This window comes from Pleurodeles waltl, chromosome 1_1 (genome assembly GCF_031143425.1).
Source record: "Pleurodeles waltl isolate 20211129_DDA chromosome 1_1, aPleWal1.hap1.20221129, whole genome shotgun sequence".
Classification (NCBI taxonomy): Eukaryota; Metazoa; Chordata; class Amphibia; order Caudata; family Salamandridae; genus Pleurodeles; species Pleurodeles waltl.
In genome coordinates this window covers 899,666,422-899,686,470 of record NC_090436.1, presented here as the reverse complement: position 1 = coordinate 899,686,470, position 20,049 = coordinate 899,666,422, and the positions used below count along the sequence as shown (strand labels likewise).

Sequence of the window (20,049 nt, the reverse complement as noted above, 5' to 3'; positions counted from 1 at the left end):
TCCGACGAGCTACACTCTACAAGAACTGTGAGTAAGACGTCGAGATCAAACCTTAAAAAAGGAAAGAAGGCCCAGGGGACGCCACTGCCAACCGGCCATGGCTCCACCCAAATTCTCGGTGACCAACAATCGGCACCGAAAAAGGCCCATTCAGTGTCGAGATCGTCCGACTTCGGTCGAGACACCGGCACGCAGCCTCCTCGGGACCGAGAGAGTGCTAAACAGAAGCATCGACACCGAGAGTTCGGTGTCGACACCGATCGACGCCGGGACAGTGGCGCCGAAGACCATAGAGGCCAAGAATTTTCGGCACCGAAAAAGAGGAAGGTTACCTCGGAGCCGAAAAAACAATCGACAGGGCTTTCGGAGCCGAAAAAAGCGACATCAGACCCTGTTTCTGGCTCCTATACCGAAGAGCATTCTATGTCTTCTCAACTGAAGAAACATAGATTTGAACAAGAACTGCAATCCACTGACGTGGATCACACGCAAAAGCGTATCTTTATTCAGCAGGGGACTGGGAAGATCAGTACCCTTCCACCTGTCAAACGAAAGAGAACGCTTCAGTTTACTCCTCAGCAAGAAACAACACAAAAGGTAACACCTCCTCCCTCGCCTCCACCTGTAACTCCGGCTTCGCCAACTTACACCCCGTCACATTCGCCAGCTCACACCGCCATGAGCCACGACGACCAAGATCAGGATGCGTGGGACTTGTACGACGCACCAGTGTCTGATAACAGCCCAGACACATACCCAACTAGGCCATCACCACCGGAAGACAGCACAGCCTACTCACAAGTGGTGGCTAGAGCAGCTCTATTCCATAATGTGGAACTACACTCGGAACAAGTAGAGGATGATTTTTTATTTAACACCCTTTCCTCAACCCACAGCTCCTACCAAAGCCTGCCGATGCTCCCAGGCATGCTACGCCATGCAAAGGACATTTTCAAGGAGCCAGTTAAAAGTAGGGCAGTGACGCCTAGGGTGGACAAAAAGTATAAGGCGCCTCCTACGGACCCTGTCTTCATCACCTCTCAGCTGCCACCAGACTCTGTGGTGGTAGGGGCTGCCAGAAAACGGGCAAACTCACACACTTCTGGGGATGCACCTCCCCCAGATAAAGAAAGTAGGAAGTTCGATGCAGCCGGGAAGAGGGTTGCTGTCCAAGCAGCAAACCAGTGGCGCATCGCAAATTCACAAGCGCTGCTAGCGCGATACGACAGAGCCCACTGGGATGAGATGCAGCATCTCATTGAACATCTCCCAAAAGATCTGCAAAAAAGAGCGAAACAGGTTGTTGAGGAGGGTCAAAACATTTCCAACAATCAAATACGCTCCTCCATGGATGCAGCAGACACGGCCGCAAGAACCATTAATACGTCGGTTACCATCCGTAGGCACGCATGGCTCAGAACGTCTGGATTCAAGCCAGAAATTCAGCAGGCAGTGCTTAACATGCCAGTAAACGAGAAACTTCTGTTCGGTCCGGAGGTCGACACAGCTATAGAAAAGCTCAAGAAGGACACTGACACTGCCAAGGCCATGGGCGCACTCTACTCCCCGCAGAGCAGAGGATCTTATAACACCTTCCGCAAAACACCTTTTAGAGGAGGGTTTCGGGGTCAGGCCACACAAGCTAGCACCTCACAGTCCGCACCGCCCACCTACCAGGGACAGTACAGGGGAGGTTTTCGGGGCCAGTATAGAGGGGGGCAATTTCCTAGGAATAGAGGAAGATTTCAAAGCCCCAAAAACACTACCAACAAGCAGTGACTCACACGTCACTCACCCCTCCCACACAACACCAGTGGGGGGGAGGATACATCAATATTACGAAGCATGGGACAAAATAACTACAGATACATGGGTCCTAGCAATTATCCAACATGGTTATTGCATAGAATTCATGCAATTCCCTCCAGACATACCACCAAAATCACAAAATTTATCAAAATACCATTCACAACTTCTAGAGATAGAAGTTCAAGCATTACTGCAAAAAAATGCAATAGAATTAGTACCAAGCACACAAATAAACACAGGAGTTTATTCACTGTACTTCTTGATACCAAAAAAGGACGAAACACTGAGACCAATTCTAGACCTCAGGGTAGTAAACACATTCATCAAATCAGACCACTTTCACATGGTCACACTACAAGAAGTGTTACCATTGCTCAAAAAACACGACTACATAACAACCCTAGACCTCAAGGACGCATATTTCCATATACCAATCCATCAATCACACAGGAAATATCTAAGGTTTGTATTCAAAGGAATACATTACCAATTCAAAGTATTGCCTTTTGGTTTAACAACCGCTCCAAGAGTATTCACAAAGTGCCTAGCAGTAGTCGCTGCACACATCAGAAGGCAGCAAATACATGTGTTCCCGTATCTAGACGACTGGCTAATCAAAACCAGTTCGCTCACACAATGCTCAAACCACACAAATCAAGTCATACAAACCCTCTACAATTTAGGGTTCACCGTCAACTTTGCAAAATCAAACATTCTGCCAAGCAAAGTACAGCAATATCTAGGAGCCATAATAGACACAACAAAAGGAGTAGCAACGCCAACTCCACAAAGGATCCACAATTTCAACAGGGTCATTCAACACATGTCTCCAAACCAAACAATACAGGCAAGAACAATACTACAGCTCCTAGGCATGATGTCCTCATGCATAGCCATTGTCCCAAACGCAAGACTGCACATGAGGCCCTTACAACAGTGCCTAGCCTCACAGTGGTCTCAAGCACAGGGTCACCTTCTAGATCTGGTGTTGCTAGACCGCCAAACTTACCTATCGCTTCTATGGTGGAACAGTATAAATTTAAACATAGGGCGGCCTTTCCAAGACCCAGTGCCACAGTACGTAATAACAACAGATGCTTCCATGACAGGGTGGGGAGCACATCTCAATCAACACAACATAAGAGGACAATGGAACATACATCAAACAAAACTGCATATAAATCATCTAGAATTATTAGCAGTTTTTCAAGCACTAAAAGCTTTCCAACCAATCATAACCCACAAATACATCCTTGTCAAAACAGACAACATGACAACGATGTATTATCTAAACAAACAAGGAGGAACACATTCAACGCAGTTAAGCTTGTTAGCTCAAAAAATATGGAAGTGGGCTATCCACCATCAAATTGGTCTAATAGCACAGTTTATTCCGGGGATCCAGAATCAGCTGGCAGACAATCTCTCTCGAGATCACCAGCAAGTTCACGAATGGGAAATCCACCCACAAATTCTGAACACCTACTTCACACTCTGGGGAACACCACAAATAGACTTATTTGCAACAAAAGAGAACGCAAAATGCCAAAACTTCGCGTCCAGATACCCACACAAGCAATCCCAAGGCAATGCCCTATGGATGAACTGGTCAGGAATATTTGCTTACGCTTTTCCTCCTCTCCCTCTCCTTCCTTACCTAGTAAACAAATTGAGTCAAAACAAACTCAAACTCATTTTAATAGCACCAACGTGGGCAAGACAACCCTGGTACACAACACTGCTAGATCTGTCTGTAGTACCACACATCAAACTGCCCAACAAACCAGATCTGTTAACGCAACACAACCAACAGATCAGACACCCGGACCCAGCATCGCTGAATCTAGCAATCTGGCTCCTGAAATCCTAGAATTCGGACACTTACAACTTAGCCAAGAGTGTATGGAAGTCATAAAGCAGGCCAGAAGGCCATCCACTAGACACTGCTACGCAAGTAAGTGGAAAAGATTTGTTTGGTACTGCCATCATAATCAGATACAACCACTAGAGGCAACTCCAAAACATATAGTAAATTACTTGCTCCATTTACAAAAAGCAAAGCTAGCCTTCTCTTCTATTAAAATACACCTTGCAGCAATATCTGCATACCTGCAAACTACATATTCAACTTCCTTGTATAGGATACCAGTTATCAAAGCATTCATAGAAGGGCTTAAAAGAATTATACCACCAAGAACACCACCTGTTCCTTCATGGAACCTAAACGTGGTTCTAACAAGACTCATGGGCCCACCCTTCGAACCCATGCACTCTTGCGGAATACAATTCCTCACCTGGAAAGTTGCCTTTCTCATCGCCATTACATCTCTAAGAAGAGTAAGTGAAATTCAAGCGTTCACAACACAAGAGCCTTTTATACAAATACATAAAAATAAGGTCGTCCTACGACCTAATCCAAAATTTTTACCAAAAGTTATTTCTCCATTCCATCTAAATCAAACGGTAGAATTACCAGTATTCTTCCCACAGCCAGATTCTGTGGCTGAAAGAGCACTACATACATTAGATGTCAAAAGAGCATTAATGTACTACATTGACAGAACGAAAAACATCAGAAAAACTAAACAGCTATTTATTGCATTCCAAAAACCTCATGCAGGTAACCCAATATCAAAACAAGGTATAGCCAGATGGATAGTTAAATGCATCCAAATCTGCTACCTTAAAGCAAAAAGACAACTGCCCATTACTCCCAGGGCACATTCAACAAGGAAAAAAGGTGCTTCAATGGCCTTTTTAGGAAACATCCCAATGCAAGAAATATGTAAGGCAGCCACTTGGTCTACGCCTCACACATTCACCAAACACTACTGTATAGATGTGCTATCCGCACAACAAGCTACAGTAGGTCAAGCTGTATTAAGAACTCTATTTCAGACAACTTCTACTCCTACAGGCTAAACCACCGCTTATGGGGAACTAACTGCTTACTAGTCTATGCATACCATGTGTATCTACAGCGACAGATGCCATCGAACTGAAAATGTCACTTACCCAGTGTACATCTGTTCGTGGCATCAGTCGCTGAGATTCACATGGACCCACCCACCTCCCCGGAAGCCTGTAGCAGTTCAGAAGTTACCTTCAATTTTGTACATTTGTATATATATTACTTAATCCTTTAATAGGTACATACTTACATTTTTCATTGCGCGGGCACTATTACTATAGTACAACTCCTACCTCACCCTCTGCGGGGAAAACAATCGAAGATGGAGTCGACGCCCATGCGCAATGAGCACAGAAGGTGGAGTCACTCGGTCCCGTGACTCGAAAACACTTCTTCAAAGAAAAACAACTTGTAACACTCCGACCCAACACCAGATGGCGAGCTCATGCATACCATGTGAATCTCAGCGACTGATGCCACGAACAGATGTACACTGGGTAAGTGACATTTTCATTATTTGACAAATAGAAATAGAATGCATTAATGTGCGGTTAAATCAAACTCTATCAATTAATATTTATTCAAATCAAATATTGGGTCAGACATCGTAGTTACTAAAATCTAATTCGGAAATCATATGTGGGCTGGGCTTTGTCACATGCAAAAAATAAAATAAACATTCATTTGAAAAACATCTAACTATGGTGCTAACCAAAAACATGCAGTTGGATTTTCTAAAGGGGGAAACCCTGCAAAGGAAAAATAAATGCACATTGGTTATACCTCCTAAATGAGATAGCAGCTTGCAGATTCTTCATCAGTAGAGCATAAAAACTGCAGGTCTTCAGGGATCAGCATCAGGAACATGAATGGGAAAATATTTCAGTAATGTTGGGCCTCAGGTAACTGAACTGTCAAACAAGAGCAGACTGCAAAGAACTGAATGAAAAACTGAACCGCATAGAGCTGAAAGAAACGCTAAACTGACTTGCGTCACCTAAAACTGTGCTATATTAAAATCCCAGAAAGTTACTAGCTAAGCTTCTATTGGACAAGACTATGAGGTGGGTGAGTGTGCAGCAAATAAAACATCATCTGTGCTTCAGTTGTTCTTCTTTCCTTCCACTGTATGGTCACTCACGTTCACGGTACTCTCTGGTCGACAGCTTTCGAAGAATTATTACAAATTAAAACGACACAGAAACATGACATGTTGCTTCCTGCAAAAGCTAAAGCCCATTGTTAAAACGTACATTTCTTATCAAAAGAAGATGCAGGACAAGTGAAATTGAGTAGCTTTCCACTGCGAGGATGTCCAATAAACAATGTTTGACAGTTAAACATCATGCTCCTAGAAATATACTAAAACATTTTTTTTTATAATTTCAAACTATTAATTTTGTAATACATATTATTAATCTTTTTTGTCAGTACATGTAATTATGATTAATCAAAAGACATTTTCATTAGCATTTATTATTTCACATAGCCCTTCGTTACTGTGGACACCATGTCAGTCACTTTTAAAGCTGCACGTTTATTTTTTTTAACACATTTTTCTAGTTGGGCCTTTTAAGTATGCGTTATTAATTTTGTTTTGGTTACTCATTTTTATTAATAATGTTTGCTCTCTAACAACAGCCAATATATCTCTGCCATAAGGATGCGCCTGCCAACATTGTAATTCTCCTCCTCACCCCCCAAAAAGTCAGTGTGTTATAGTCTGATTTAACCAACTCCATTTATTTCCCCTGTTAGGTTGACATTGCATAATTCCTCAGTTTATTACTCTAGGAATTTTCTAGAATGCGATGCAGATGCAATAAATGTGTGTCCAAATGTATGCTGTACAATTGTTTGATCGTGTTGCTCATTATAGTTCCCATTAGAATAGAATGCTGTGCATACATGCAGATGAATTTGGAATTATATATTTTTAAATACCGCATTTGTCCTATATGATTTTCACACTGATGCATGTCAAGACAACAAAATGGATGTAAATCCTACGTGCCCAATGCTCCACTTTATTGCAGGGGAGCATGCATGTCTCTTTGTGGAAAAAAATAGATATTTGATTTAGTTAACTCATTTCCAGTGTTCACTAATTTTGTTTCAGAAAAACCAAAAGCAGAGAGACAGGACACGTTTGTTGAAAAATTGGTCACCCAGGTCATCAAGAATCTTCAATTGAGAATTTCCAACATTCATATTCGATATGAAGATGATGTAAGTGCGTATTGTATTGCTTGTTCAAAACAGGTATTTGAAGAATGCCTGCGTGTGTAAAATGACATTTAAAGTTTTGAGTCCCAACAGCGCTCACAGGGGCGTATCTTACTCAGGAATGTTAGAGGAGTGTGGGTCTGACGTTCCCCTACAAACAAGGTGGCGAACACAGTGACAAGGAAAAGTGGGCAGGTCGAGGCAGTGGGCTGCTGCTAAGAGGAGTTAAGGGCCTGACTTTAACTGCTAGAGGAGTGTTTCCAGAGACCCACGGCAAATATCGGTGTGGCCTGCGACCCTTTTTGTGGCAGGTCACTGGGTTCATTCTGGCACTGGCAGGCAGTGAGTGTCAGGCAAGGGCCCGCGGTGATGTTTGACAGTTTTAAATTAGCGAGTGCCCAAGAGCTCTGGAGCCTGCCTGCCAGTGCTTGCAGTGAGACAAAAAAGGTGGAGTGCCTTTGAAAGGGGCATTGCCACAGAAGCATAATAACTAGGAATCCTTCCTAAGAGGTATGGCCTATGGAATTGAGTTCTTGGCTTAAACCATATTAACCAATATCCTGTGACTCATAAAGTGAGCCATTTGGCCAGTATTTGCTCTGTGAGTTTACCATTATTGCATCCAAACGTAGCACAATATACCTAAAACAAGGCACACCTATTGGGTTTGCCGATTCTTGTCACTCACATATAATAAATGAGTGGAAAACAGTGATTTTGTTTTGAATAATTACAATTCAGAATGTTTTGAGTCTGAAAATTTGTGACTGTGCATTAGACATTAATGAGGTCACTGGCAGAAGTAGCAATCTTCTGAGTGTTCCAGTCACTTCCTTTCTCCCTTTCACAACACTTTCTTCTCCAGTCTCTTACTCTGTTGGGCACTTAAAACTTTTTATCTCCACATCTTTCTGAAATTCTGTACTTTGTCTTTCCTCTTCACCACAGTTTGTCACCTCTCTTACACATATTTCTTTCATCTACTCCACTTCACTCCCCCCGCACACAACCCATTCACTCACTTGTGTGGACTGCATTTTCTTTCCCTTTGGCACTGACCATATTTCGACAGCTGTGTACCCCTTTCACTCAGTTTCCCACAATTACTTTTGGCACGTACTTGCTGTGCACAGCGGCCAAGGATTGATTGTTCATGAAATCTGAACACCTTTACGACCCATTGACGTAAACTAACCCATTCGGTCATAAGCACCAGAGTTCTCAATCATGGCCCACCATAAACACTCTCCCTCAACCTGCGCTCACCAAGACACCTCAAGGCGACTCAGTTCTCTGCCTGAACTAGACACGAGTCTTAGGTTACATCAAAAAACTACAAAAACACAGCACCCCCAAAAGCAAAATATCTCAAGGAATGTAAAATGGAGTAAAATAAGTGAAATATAAACAGACTGCTTTGAAGACAGACTGTATTGAGGACTTTTACAGTAATTGTGGATAAGTCGATCTGTGTGTTTTCAAGTAAAATTGAGAACACAAATATAAGGTTCAGTAGGGATGAGTTTCAAAGTTGTCTCACCGGCCTCGCTTAAAGCACTACTGCCTGAACTTTTTTTGTATTGGCTTATTGGCATATCTGTGGCATCCGAGACATTAGGTAATATCAGATCAGTAATCCTTAAACTGCCGCTACAAGCGGTGCATATCTGTGCACTGCTGCCTGAACTTCACAGGCTAGGAAACCCTCCAAATCAGATGAGATGGTGACTATCTGGACCAGTTTATCAGTGCTGGGCTAGTACCCGACTGAGAGATTATTTGAAGGGTCTTTCACTCAGACACCCCAATTCAAGGTTGCCCCTGAGAACAAAATACAGTGTAGCCCAGATTTTAGGGTTTAATGAGACTTCTGAGTGAGATGATATTCATTATGCTCTCTTCATTATGATAGTTAATACCGATTTCAAAACTGTCTGTTAGGTGAGAAAGGTGCACTTATGTCATTTTATTTTTTTCACATTTTATACCATATTGTGTGTTGAATTTCTCAGAATGTCTTTTCAAATTAGGATAATATTGTGTTTTCCTTGTAGACGTGACTGCTTCTTTTTAAATGAATGAAGACATTTAGGCCCTCATTACAACCCTGGCGGTCAAAGACCGCCAGGGCTGTTTCGTCGGTTGCACCACCAACAGGCTGGCGGTGCAATCCTTGGCATTACGACCGCAGCGAAGCGCCGCGGTCGCACCGCCGGGACCGGCGGTTTACCACCACATTGGTCCCGCCGGTTGTATGCCCAGGGGATTATGAGTCCCCCTCCCGCCAGCCTTTTCATGGCGGTAGGAACCGCCATGAAAAGGCTGGCGGAAAGGGGAGTCGCGGGGCCCCTGGGGGCCCCTGCACTACCTATGCCTTTGGCATGGGCAGTGCAGGGGCCCCTTGCCACAGCCCCATGAAGCTTTTCACTGTCTGCACAGCAGACAGTGAAAAGCGCGACGGGTGCAACTGCACCCGTCGCACCGCCGCAACACCGCCAGCTCCATTTGGAGCCAGCTCCCGTGTTGCAGCCGACATCCCCGCCGGCCCAGCGGGGATGTTGTGATGGCCACTGCGGAAGTGCTGCTGCATTGGCGGCCGCGAGGCGGTAACAACTTGGCGGGCAGCGGTTGCCACCCTCCAAAGTTGTAATGAGGGCCTTAGGCTTTTATTAAATGCTTAATTCTGCTTGAGTTTCTTAAAGGTACTGTAGGAAGTTGGCCTGGTGTGTGGTGAGCACATATGGTGTTAATCACCTTATAGCAGGTCCAGGTATCTCCTATTAGTCTCTCTATAGGTAGCTGTGGATGAGCAGCCAAGACGTATCTAGGAGACTTGCAAAGCTTATGCAATACCACTATAGCCACCCAGCACTATCACATATGAAAGAACCACACAGTGTTACAAAAATAAAGGTACTTTAATAAAGTAACACAAGACTAGAACTTATAGGCAGTTTCTCCCTCAACTTGAGGTAAGTACACACTAATGATATACACATTAGCAATTGGAAAATAGCATAGAAACAACAAGCATTGGCAACAGTATTAGAAAATACTGAGGGCCCTAGGGGAGGGCCAAACCATATACTTAAAAAAGAAATGGAATTTGAGATACAGTCCCCCTCCCAAGGATGTGGAATTGTTAGGGGAGAGCTGGAGGAACTAGGAACCCCAAACGTTGAGTACTAGAGTGACCCCCAGCGACCAGGAGAGCAGAGGTAAGTACCTGGTGTTCCCCAAAACCAATAAGAAGACTTAGAAAAAGGAGTGTGCTAACCAGGCTGGAAGAACCCAAAGGTGGATTCTGGCAGAAGAGGACCTGCAAAGGAAGGGGACCACGTCTAGTACGTGATGGAGTGTCCGATTGTGGCAGGAGCTACTACTCATCCTTTTGTGGATACAGGACCAGGTTGACGGGGGAAGTAGACCATCTGTGCAGCGCAGAAGATGAAGAGGAGTCCCTGAAGCGATGCAGGTGGTGTCTCACATCGGCTGTCTGGTTGTAGTGGGTCATTGGTGCCGTAGAACTACCAACAAGCCTTGGCAAATGCAACAGAAGAGTTGCAAGGCTGAAGATGACCAGCATGGCCCAGGGGACTCGACCCACGGAGGAGAGCCTGGGGTGACCCACAGCAGATAGAGAATCGTCAGAAGCAGTGGCAGCCCCCACAGGCAACCTACTGGCAGCAGGCACAGTCAGCACTCCTGAAGAGGAGTCCCACATCGCTAGAGCAGCAGAGAGGATGCTGTGCTTGGCAGGAAGAAGTGCTAGGGGTGGGGGCTACATGGAGCCTGAAGATCCCTCTGAGCAGGAGCAAACAAGACTTGGTAGCTGCAAGAGTTGAGTTGTACAGTGGTACTGACTTGCAAGGAGAGGCAAGGGCTTACTGTCTCCTAAGTTGGACAGCTGGTAGAGAGGACCAAGAGGATCACTCCAGACCACCACCTGTGATGTAGGATCCAGGCACTTCTGAAAGAGAGCAGATCCACGCAGCCGGTCGTCATTGCAGTTGGTGCCTGCAGATGCAGGGGAGTGACTCCTTCACTGCAAGGGAGATTCCTTCTTAATTCTTGGTGCAGGCTGGATTATCGTCGACCTCAAAGAATGCACAGCCGGGGAACTGTTGCAGTTGTTGGAAGGAGCCGGAGAAACAATGTTGCAAAGCGGAGTCATCGCTGGAGTTGCAGATGTTTGGTTCCTGAAGAGTCCAGTTGCGGTTCCTGTGGCCAGAAGATGAAGTAAATGATGTAGAGGAATCCTGGTGGAATCTTGCACATCGAATCTGAGGACCCACCCAAGGGGGAGACCCTGGATAGTCCTGGAAGGGGGATTGGTCACCAAGCAAGGTGACCACCTATCAGGAGGGGGCTGTGACATCACCTGCCTGACCTAGCCACTCAAATGCTCACAGGGGCCTCTGCCTATCTTGAATTCAAGATGGCAGAATCAAGTGACCACCTGGAGGAACTTCTGGGCACCACCCCTGGGCTGGTGATGGACAGAGGAGTGGTCACTCCCCTTTCCTTTGTCCAGTTTCACTCCAGAACAGGGACCCTGGGTTCCTGGACTGGTGCAAACCAGTTTATGCAAAGAGGGCACCAAATGTGCCCTTCAAAGCGTACCAGTGGCTTGGGGAGGCTACCCCTCCCAAGCCTTGTAACATCTATTTCCAAGGGAGAGGGTGTTAACTCCCTCTCACACAGGAAATCCTTTGTTTTGCCTTCCCCTGCCTGAGCTGGTCAAGCATCAGGAGGGCAGAAACCTGTCAGAGGGTTGGAAGCAGTGCAGGCTTCCTGAAAAATCCCAGAATACTGGGAGGAGCAATACTGGGGGTCTTGTAAGGAGCCCCCAAAGTGCATGGAATCATACACCCAAAACTAGTATCAGTATTGGGGTATGATTCTGACATGTTTGATACTAAACATGCCTAAGTTCCGAGTTACCAATATGTAGCTGGACACAGTGTCCAGTACACAGGTAAAATGGCTTCCCTGCACTTATGAAGTCCAGTGTAATGGACTGAAGTTGGTAAGGGCACCTCTGTTCATGCAGGGGTGTCCTCACACACAGGTACCTGCACCCTTCCCTCTGGGCTAAGAGGGCCTGCTATAGGGGTGACTTACAGTGACTGACCTGGTGCAGTGACCTGTGGTGAAAGTGTGCATGCACCTTTTCATGCAGGCTGCAGTGACAGGCCTGCTGACACATTTTGCAGGGAGCTCCCATGGGTGGCATAATACATGCTGAAACCCATGGGGAACTCCTGGTGCCCCAATCCCCTGTGTACCTAAGTACCATATACTAGGGGGCTTATATGTGGGAGCAGTATGCCAATTGTGGGGTGTGCAAAGTCATAAGCAGCCAATTTTAGAGGGAGAGCGTACAATCACTGGGGTCCTGGTTAGCAGAATCCCACTGAAAATAGTCCAGGCATACTGATAACAGGCAAAACAGTAGGCCAAAAAAGGGTACTTTCCTACAGGTACCATATTTACTCATTTCAAAGCAGTGCCACTGTTTGGGCAGTCTAGCAGTCGATTAACAGAATCAGTACTTGGAAATGTTATTGAGTGTCTGTTTCACCATCCAATGATTCAGATGGAGACGCTCATTCCTAAACAACTATTTGGATACAGATAGCTTTAAAGCTTTTCATTTCTGAGTAACTTTAGGAAAGTGGGATCCAGTGATTGAATATAGAAATTTAGTTTGTATGCTTAAGAATCAGCTTCTTCATTAACCCAATGACCTTAACATGACTTTCACCCATAATGACACCCTTGAAAATAATGTACGTTCTAGGTAAAATTAAATGTACAAGCTTTTTAAGTTAGTAGAGGGGCAGCATTCAGGACTGTGTAGTCTACAGTGATGCACTGTATGAATATGCTGTTGTGGATTTGAATAAATAAGGTGAGAAGAGGTGATGGAGGATTCCTCAGCATGACGTGATTCCTCCTAAAATGAAAGAGAAAAGGGTAATTAGGAAGGTGCTCTGTGTTTTCAGGGTCCTTGTGCTATTATTTGCCTATCATATGGCAGGTCAGGATAGTTCATAGTGCCTTGGCACATAATACATTATTCACTCAAGTGTTGCTTATGTAGTACTGACTCTCAGTTTCCCTGCATCCTTCTCCTTCCTGCCACCTATTTCCTGTCCTCTTTGTAGAAATCACTTGTGTTGGATAGCTGTTAGGAGTGGTTCTAGCGGCAGAGTGCTATATTAATACATTTTAACTTATAACAGATGGGTTTTAGAAGGCTTCAGAAACTGAACGGGAGAACAGTCATATCTGCAAATTTCTAACTCAGATGCCGTAACCTTAATACTGTACCTGCTCGCAGCTAATCAGACTTCCAGCAACGTCAATTGGTCATTGTTTTTGCATCATGGCAGCTTTCATAATTGCACTAACATAGCTTGTAACTAAAATAAACCAGCGTGATCTCCGTTCCTAATGTATAGGTATGTCCAGCCTGCTTCGCCAGTTCTTGTGAAATACCTGGTACTAGAGGCTGAGAGGACCTGGACACGCAGTAGGAGACTGGCCTGGCTTGTAGTGGGTACCAGAGGTACTTACACCTTGTGCCAGGTCCAGTTATCCCTTATTAGTGTAGAAGAGGTGTTTCTAGCAGCTTAGACTGATAGAAGGTAGCTATGGCAAAGCAGCTTAGGCTGAACTAGGAGACATGCAAAGCGCCTACTATACCACTTATATCATATGCACAATATCATAAGAAAACCCAATACACAGAGTTACTAAAAATAAAGGTACTTTATGTTCGATGGCATCTGTCGCTGTAGATACACATGTTGTGCATAGCCCGCCATCTGGTGTTGGGTCGGAGTGTTACAAGTTGTTTTTCTTCAAAGAAGTCTTTCGAGTCACGGGACCGAGGGACTCCTCCTCCTTGTCTCCATTGCGCATGGGCGTCGACTCCATCTTCGATTGTTTTCTTTCCGCCATCGGGTTCGGACGTGTTCCTTTCGCTCCAGGTTTCGGAACGGAAAGTTAGCTGAATATCAGAAAAATTACGTCGGTATTGTTGCGTTCGGGATCGGCTTAGATAGAATCAACACCGAATCGAAGAGTGAAGAGCTCCGGTACCCTTCGGGGTAGTTTTCGATCCCCCGTCGGGGCCTGGTCGGCCCGACCGCGTGTAAAACAACGCTGATGGAACGGACCCCGTTCCGTTTCTGTCCTAAATGCCACAACAAATACCCTTATACAGACCAACATTTGGTCTGTAACCCGTGCCTGTCCCCTGAGCACAGTGAAGAGACTTGCGAGGCCTGTCGTGCGTTCCGGTCCCAAAAAACACTCAGTGACCGACGAGCCAGAAGACTGCAGATGGCGTCCACGCCGACAGCTCACCGAGAGTTCGAGGAACAAGAGGAAGATGAAACATTCTCGATCCATGAATCGGACTCCGAGGAATTCGACGAACAAAGAACTGTGAGTAAGACGTCGAAGCCAGCACACAAGAAAAGTGACAAGGCCCAGGGGACGCCACTGCCACCAGGCCATGGCTCCACCCATAAATTCGGTGACCGACCATCGGCACCGAAAAAGGCCGAAATAGTGCTGAGATCGTCCGACTCCGGTCGAGACACCGGCACGCAGCCTTCTTGGGACCGAGAAAGTGCTGCTGAAAGAGATCGACGCCGAGATAGCGCAGCCGAAACTGCTCGACGCAGAGACAGCGGCACCGAGGAAGATCGGCGCCGAGAGGGTTCGACTCCGAAAAAGAAGAAGGTCACCTCGAGCCGAAAAAGAGTACAGACAGGGTTTCGGTGCCAAAACGACCCGCAACCGACCCAACTACTAGTTCCTATACAGAGGAGCAATCACTGTCCTCTCAGATGCGAAAGCATAGATTTGAGGAAGAGTTGCAATCCACCGAAGTGGACCACACTCAGAAACGTATTTTTATACAGGAAGGAACAGGGAAAATAAGCACCCTTCCCCCTATTAGGAGAAAAAGGAGACTGGAGTTTCAGTCAGACCAAGCACCACAAACAAAAATGGTGAAAAGGGTAACTCCGCCACCCTCTCCTCCACCTGTAACTAACGTTTCACCAGCACAAACTCCATCACATTCCCCGGCTCACACCACCATGAGCCAAGGTGACCAAGACGCTTGGGACTTGTACGACGCCCCAGTCTCGGACAACAGTCCAGAGGTGTATCCTACAAAGCCATCACCACCGGAAGATAGCACAGCATACTCACAAGTGGTGGCTAGAGCAGCAGAGTTCCACAACGTGTCCCTACACTCGGAACCAGTCGAGGATGACTTCTTATTCAACACCCTCTCCTCCACCCATAGCTCCTACCAAAGCCTGTCTATGCTTCCAGGAATGCTTCGGCACGCAAAGGAAATCTTCAAGGAGCCGGTCAAGAGTAGAGCAATAACACCAAGGGTGGAAAAGAAATATAAAGCTCCTCCTACAGACCCTGTTTTCATCACCTCGCAGCTGCCACCAGATTCCGTCGTAGTAGGAGCAGCTCGCAAGAGAGCCAACTCCCACACATCTGGGGATGCACCACCCCCAGATAAAGAGAGCCGCAAGTTCGATGCAGCCGGAAAGAGAGTCGCAGTACAAGCTGCAAACCAGTGGCGCATCGCTAACTCTCAAGCACTACTTGCGCGCTATGACAGACCCCATTGGGACGAGATGCAACACCTCATTGAGCATCTACCCAAAGAGCTACAAAAAAGGGCGAAACAGGTGGTTGAGGAAGGACAGAACATATCTAATAATCAGATACGCTCCTCTATGGATGCAGCGGACACAGCTGCAAGAACAATTAACACATCTGTGACTATAAGAAGGCACGCATGGCTACGAACGTCTGGTTTTAAACCAGAGATACAACAGGCAGTGCTCAATATGCCATTCAATGAGAAACAACTGTTCGGACCAGAAGTGGACACGGCAATTGAGAAACTCAAAAAGGACACTGACACTGCTAAAGCCATGGGCTCACTCTACTCCCCGCAGAGCAGAGGCACTTACAGCACCTTCCGCAAAACAACCTTTAGAGGGGGGTTTCGGGGTCAGGCCACACAAGCCAGCACCTCACAGACAACACCGTCCAGCTACCAAGGACAGTACCAGAGGGGAGGCTTTCGGGGCCAATACAGAGGACAATTCCCTAGGAATAGAGGAAAATTTCAAAACCCCTACAACCAAGCAGTGACTCACATGTCACTCATCCCCTCTACACAACACCAGTGGGGGGAAGAATAGGTCAGTATTACCAAGCATGGGAGGAAATAACTACAGACACTTGGGTCTTAGCAATTATCCAACATGGTTATTGCATAGAATTTCTACAAATCCCTCCAAACATACCACCAAAAGCACAGAATTTATCAAAACAACATTCAGACCTTCTGGAAACATAAGTTCAAGCATTATTGCAAAAGAACGCAATAGAACTAGTACCAGAAACACAAATAAACACAGGAGTTTATTCACTGTACTTCCTAATACCAAAAAAGGACAAAACACGGAGACCAATCCTAGACCTCAGAACACTAAACACCTACATGAAATCAGAACACTTTCACATGGTCACGCTACAAGAAGTGTTACCATTGCTAAAGCAACAGGACTACATGACAACCTTAGATCTCAAAGACGTGTATTTCCACATACCAATACATCAGTCGCACAGGAAATACCTCAGGTTTGTATTCAAAGGAATACATTACCAATTCAAAGTATTGCCGTTTGGTTTAACAACCGCACCAAGAGTCTTTACAAAATGTCTAGCAGTAGTGACTGCACACATCAGAAGGTAGCAAATACACGTATTCCCGTATCTAGACGACTGGCTAATCAAGACCAACTCACTGACAAGGTGCTCACACCACACAAATCAGGTCATACAAAACCTCTACAAACTCGGTTTCACCATCAACTATGCAAAATCACACATTCTGCCGTGCAAAGTACAACAATACCTAGGAGCCATAATAGACACAACAAAAGGATTAGCCACTCCAAGTCCACAGAGAATTCAAAATTTCAACAAGATCATACAACGCATGTATCCAACACAGAGAATACAAGCAAAAATGATATTACAACTCCTAGGCATGATGTCCTCATGCATAGCTATTGTCCCGAACGCAAGACTGCACATGAGGCCCTTACAACAGTGCCTAGCATCACAATGGTCACAAGCACAGGGTCACCTTCTAGATCTGGTGTTGATAGACCGCCAAACATACCTCTCGCTTCTATGGTGGAACAGTATAAATTTAAACAAAGGGCGGCCTTTCCAAGACCCAGTGCCACAATACGTAATAACGACAGATGCTTCCATGACGGGGTGGGGAGCACACCTCGATCAACACAGCATACAAGGACAATGGGACGTACATCAAACAAAACTGCACATAAGTCACCTGGAACTGCTAGCAGTTTTTCAAGCACTAAAAGTATTCCAACCAATCATAACTCACAAATACATTCTTGTCAAAACAGACAACATGACAACAATGTATTATCTAAACAAACAGGGGGGGACACACTCAACGCAGCTGAGCCTTCTAGCACAAAAGATATGGCGATGGGCAATTCACAACCACGTTCGCCTAATAGCACAGTTTATTCCAGGGATCCAGAATCAACTTGCAGACAATCTCTCTCGAGATCACCAACAAGTCCACGAATGGGAAATTCACCCCCAAATTCTAAACACTTACTTCAAACTCTGGGGAACACCTCAAATAGACCTATTTGCAACAAAAGAGAACGCAAAATGCCAAAACTTCGCATCCAGATACCCACACAGGCAGTCCCAAGGCAATGCCCTATGGATAAACTGGTCAGGGATATTTGCATACGCTTTTCCCCCTCTCCTTCCATATCTAGTAAACAAATTGAGTCAAAACAAACTCAAACTCATACTGATAGCACCAACATGGGCAAGGCAACCCTGGTACACAACACTGCTAGACCTATCAGTAGTACCCCACATCAAATTGCCCAACTGGCCAGATCTGTTAACACAACACAAACAACAGATCAGGCATCCAGATCCAGCATCGCTCAATCTAGCAATCTGGCTCCTGAAATCCTAGAATTCGGACACTTAGACCTTACACAAGAATGTATGGAAGTCATAAAGCAAGCTAGAAGACCATCTACTAAGCACTGCTATGCAAGCAAATGGAAAAGGTTTGTTTGCTACTGCCATCATAATCAAATCCAACCATTACACGCATCTCCAAAGGATGTAGTGGGTTACTTGCTACACTTACAAAAATCAAACCTAGCTTTCTCTTCCATTAAAATACACCTTGCGGCAATATCTGCATACCTGCAGATTACCTATTCAACTTCACTATTTAGGATACCGGTCATTAAAGCATTTATGGAAGGCCTTAAAAGAATTATACCACCAAGGACACCACCCGTTCCTTCATGGAACCTCAATGTTGTCTTAACAAGACTCATGGGTCCACCTTCTGAACCCATGCACTCTTGCGCAATACAGTTCCTAACCTGGAAAGTTGCATTTCTCATCGCCATCACATCTCTACGGAGAGTAAGCGAAATTCAAGCGTTTACAATACAAGAACCTTTTATCCAAATACACAAAAATAAGGTAGTCCTAAGGACCAATCCTAAATTTTTACCAAAGGTTATTTCACCGTTCCACCTAAATCAAACTGTAGAACTACCAGTGTTCTTCCCACAGCCAGACTCCGTAGCTGAGAGGGCACTACATACATTAGATGTCAAAAGAGCACTAATGTACTACATTGACAGAACAAAAGACATCAGAAAGACTAAACAACTATTTATTGCATTCCAAAAACCTCATGCAGGAAACCCAATATCAAAACAAGGTATAGCCAGATGAATAGTTAAGTGCATCCAAATCTGCTACCTTAAAGCAAAAAGACAGCTGCCCATTACACCAAGGGCACACTCAACCAGAAAGAAAGGCGCTACCATGGCCTTTCTAGGAAATATTCCAATGCACGAAATATGTAAGGCAGCCACATGGTCTACGCCTCACACGTTCACCAAGCACTACTGTGTAGACGTGCTATCCGCACAACAAGCCACAGTAGGTCAAGCCGTGTTAAGAACCTTATTTCAAACTACTTCCACTCCTACAGGCTGAGCCACCGCTTTTGGGGAGATAACTGCTTACTAGTCTATGCACAACATGTGTATCTACAGCGACAGATGCCATCGAACTGAAAATGTCACTTACCCAGTGTACATCTGTTCGTGGCATCAGTCGCTGAAGATTCACATGTGCCCACCGCCTCCCCGGGAGCCTGTAGCCGTTCGGAAGTTAGCTTAAGCTTTGTACATTTGTAAATATATTATTTAAACCTTAAATAGGTACATACTTATTCACTCCATTGCATGGGCACTATTACTACAACACAACTCCTACCTCACCCTCTGCGGGGAAAACAATCGAAGATGGAGTCGACGCCCATGCGCAATGGAGACAAGGAGGAGGAGTCCCTCGGTCCCGTGACTCGAAAGACTTCTTCGAAGAAAAACAACTTGTAACACTCCGACCCAACACCAGATGGCGGGCTATGCACAACATGTGAATCTTCAGCGACTGATGCCACGAACAGATGTACACTGGGTAAGTGACATTTTCATTTCATGACAATATGGCAAAAGTATCTCAGTGAGTACCCTCAGTAAGAAGGTAAGTAATATTCACAAGTTATATGTACACAAACCAAAATTAGGTAAGTAATAGCAAGAAAAGGAATGCAAACAGTGTAGAATTACAATAGGTTGCAATAGGAGAACATAGGTATAGGGGCAACACAAACCATATACTCCAAAAGTGGAATGCGAACCACGAATGGACCCCAGACCTATGTGAGCTTGTAGAGGGTCGCTGGGACTGTTAGAAAACGGCGAGGGTTAGAAAAATACCCCACCCCAAGACCCTGAAAAGTAAGAGTAAAGTGCACCTACTACCCCCAGAGAGCACAATAGTTGTGATAGGGGGATTCTACAGGAAGAACAAACACCAGCAGTGCACTGACAACAGATTTCCGGACCTGAGGACCTGCAAGGCAAGGGGACCAAGTCCAA

At 45.3% G+C, this 20,049-nt stretch overlaps 1 protein-coding gene across 2 annotated transcripts in view; it reads left to right on the top strand.

Annotated features, from left to right (window-relative positions):
- The window catches only part of VPS13A (vacuolar protein sorting 13 homolog A), a 1,844,906-nt gene that overhangs the window by 167,359 nt on the left and 1,657,498 nt on the right, over positions 1–20,049 (top strand). For both annotated transcript variants that reach the window (XM_069230089.1, XM_069230094.1), the window contains exon 6: positions 6,840–6,949. In XM_069230089.1, the coding sequence (XP_069086190.1) occupies positions 6,840–6,949 (110 nt within the window). The remainder of the gene's footprint in view (positions 1–6,839; positions 6,950–20,049) is intronic.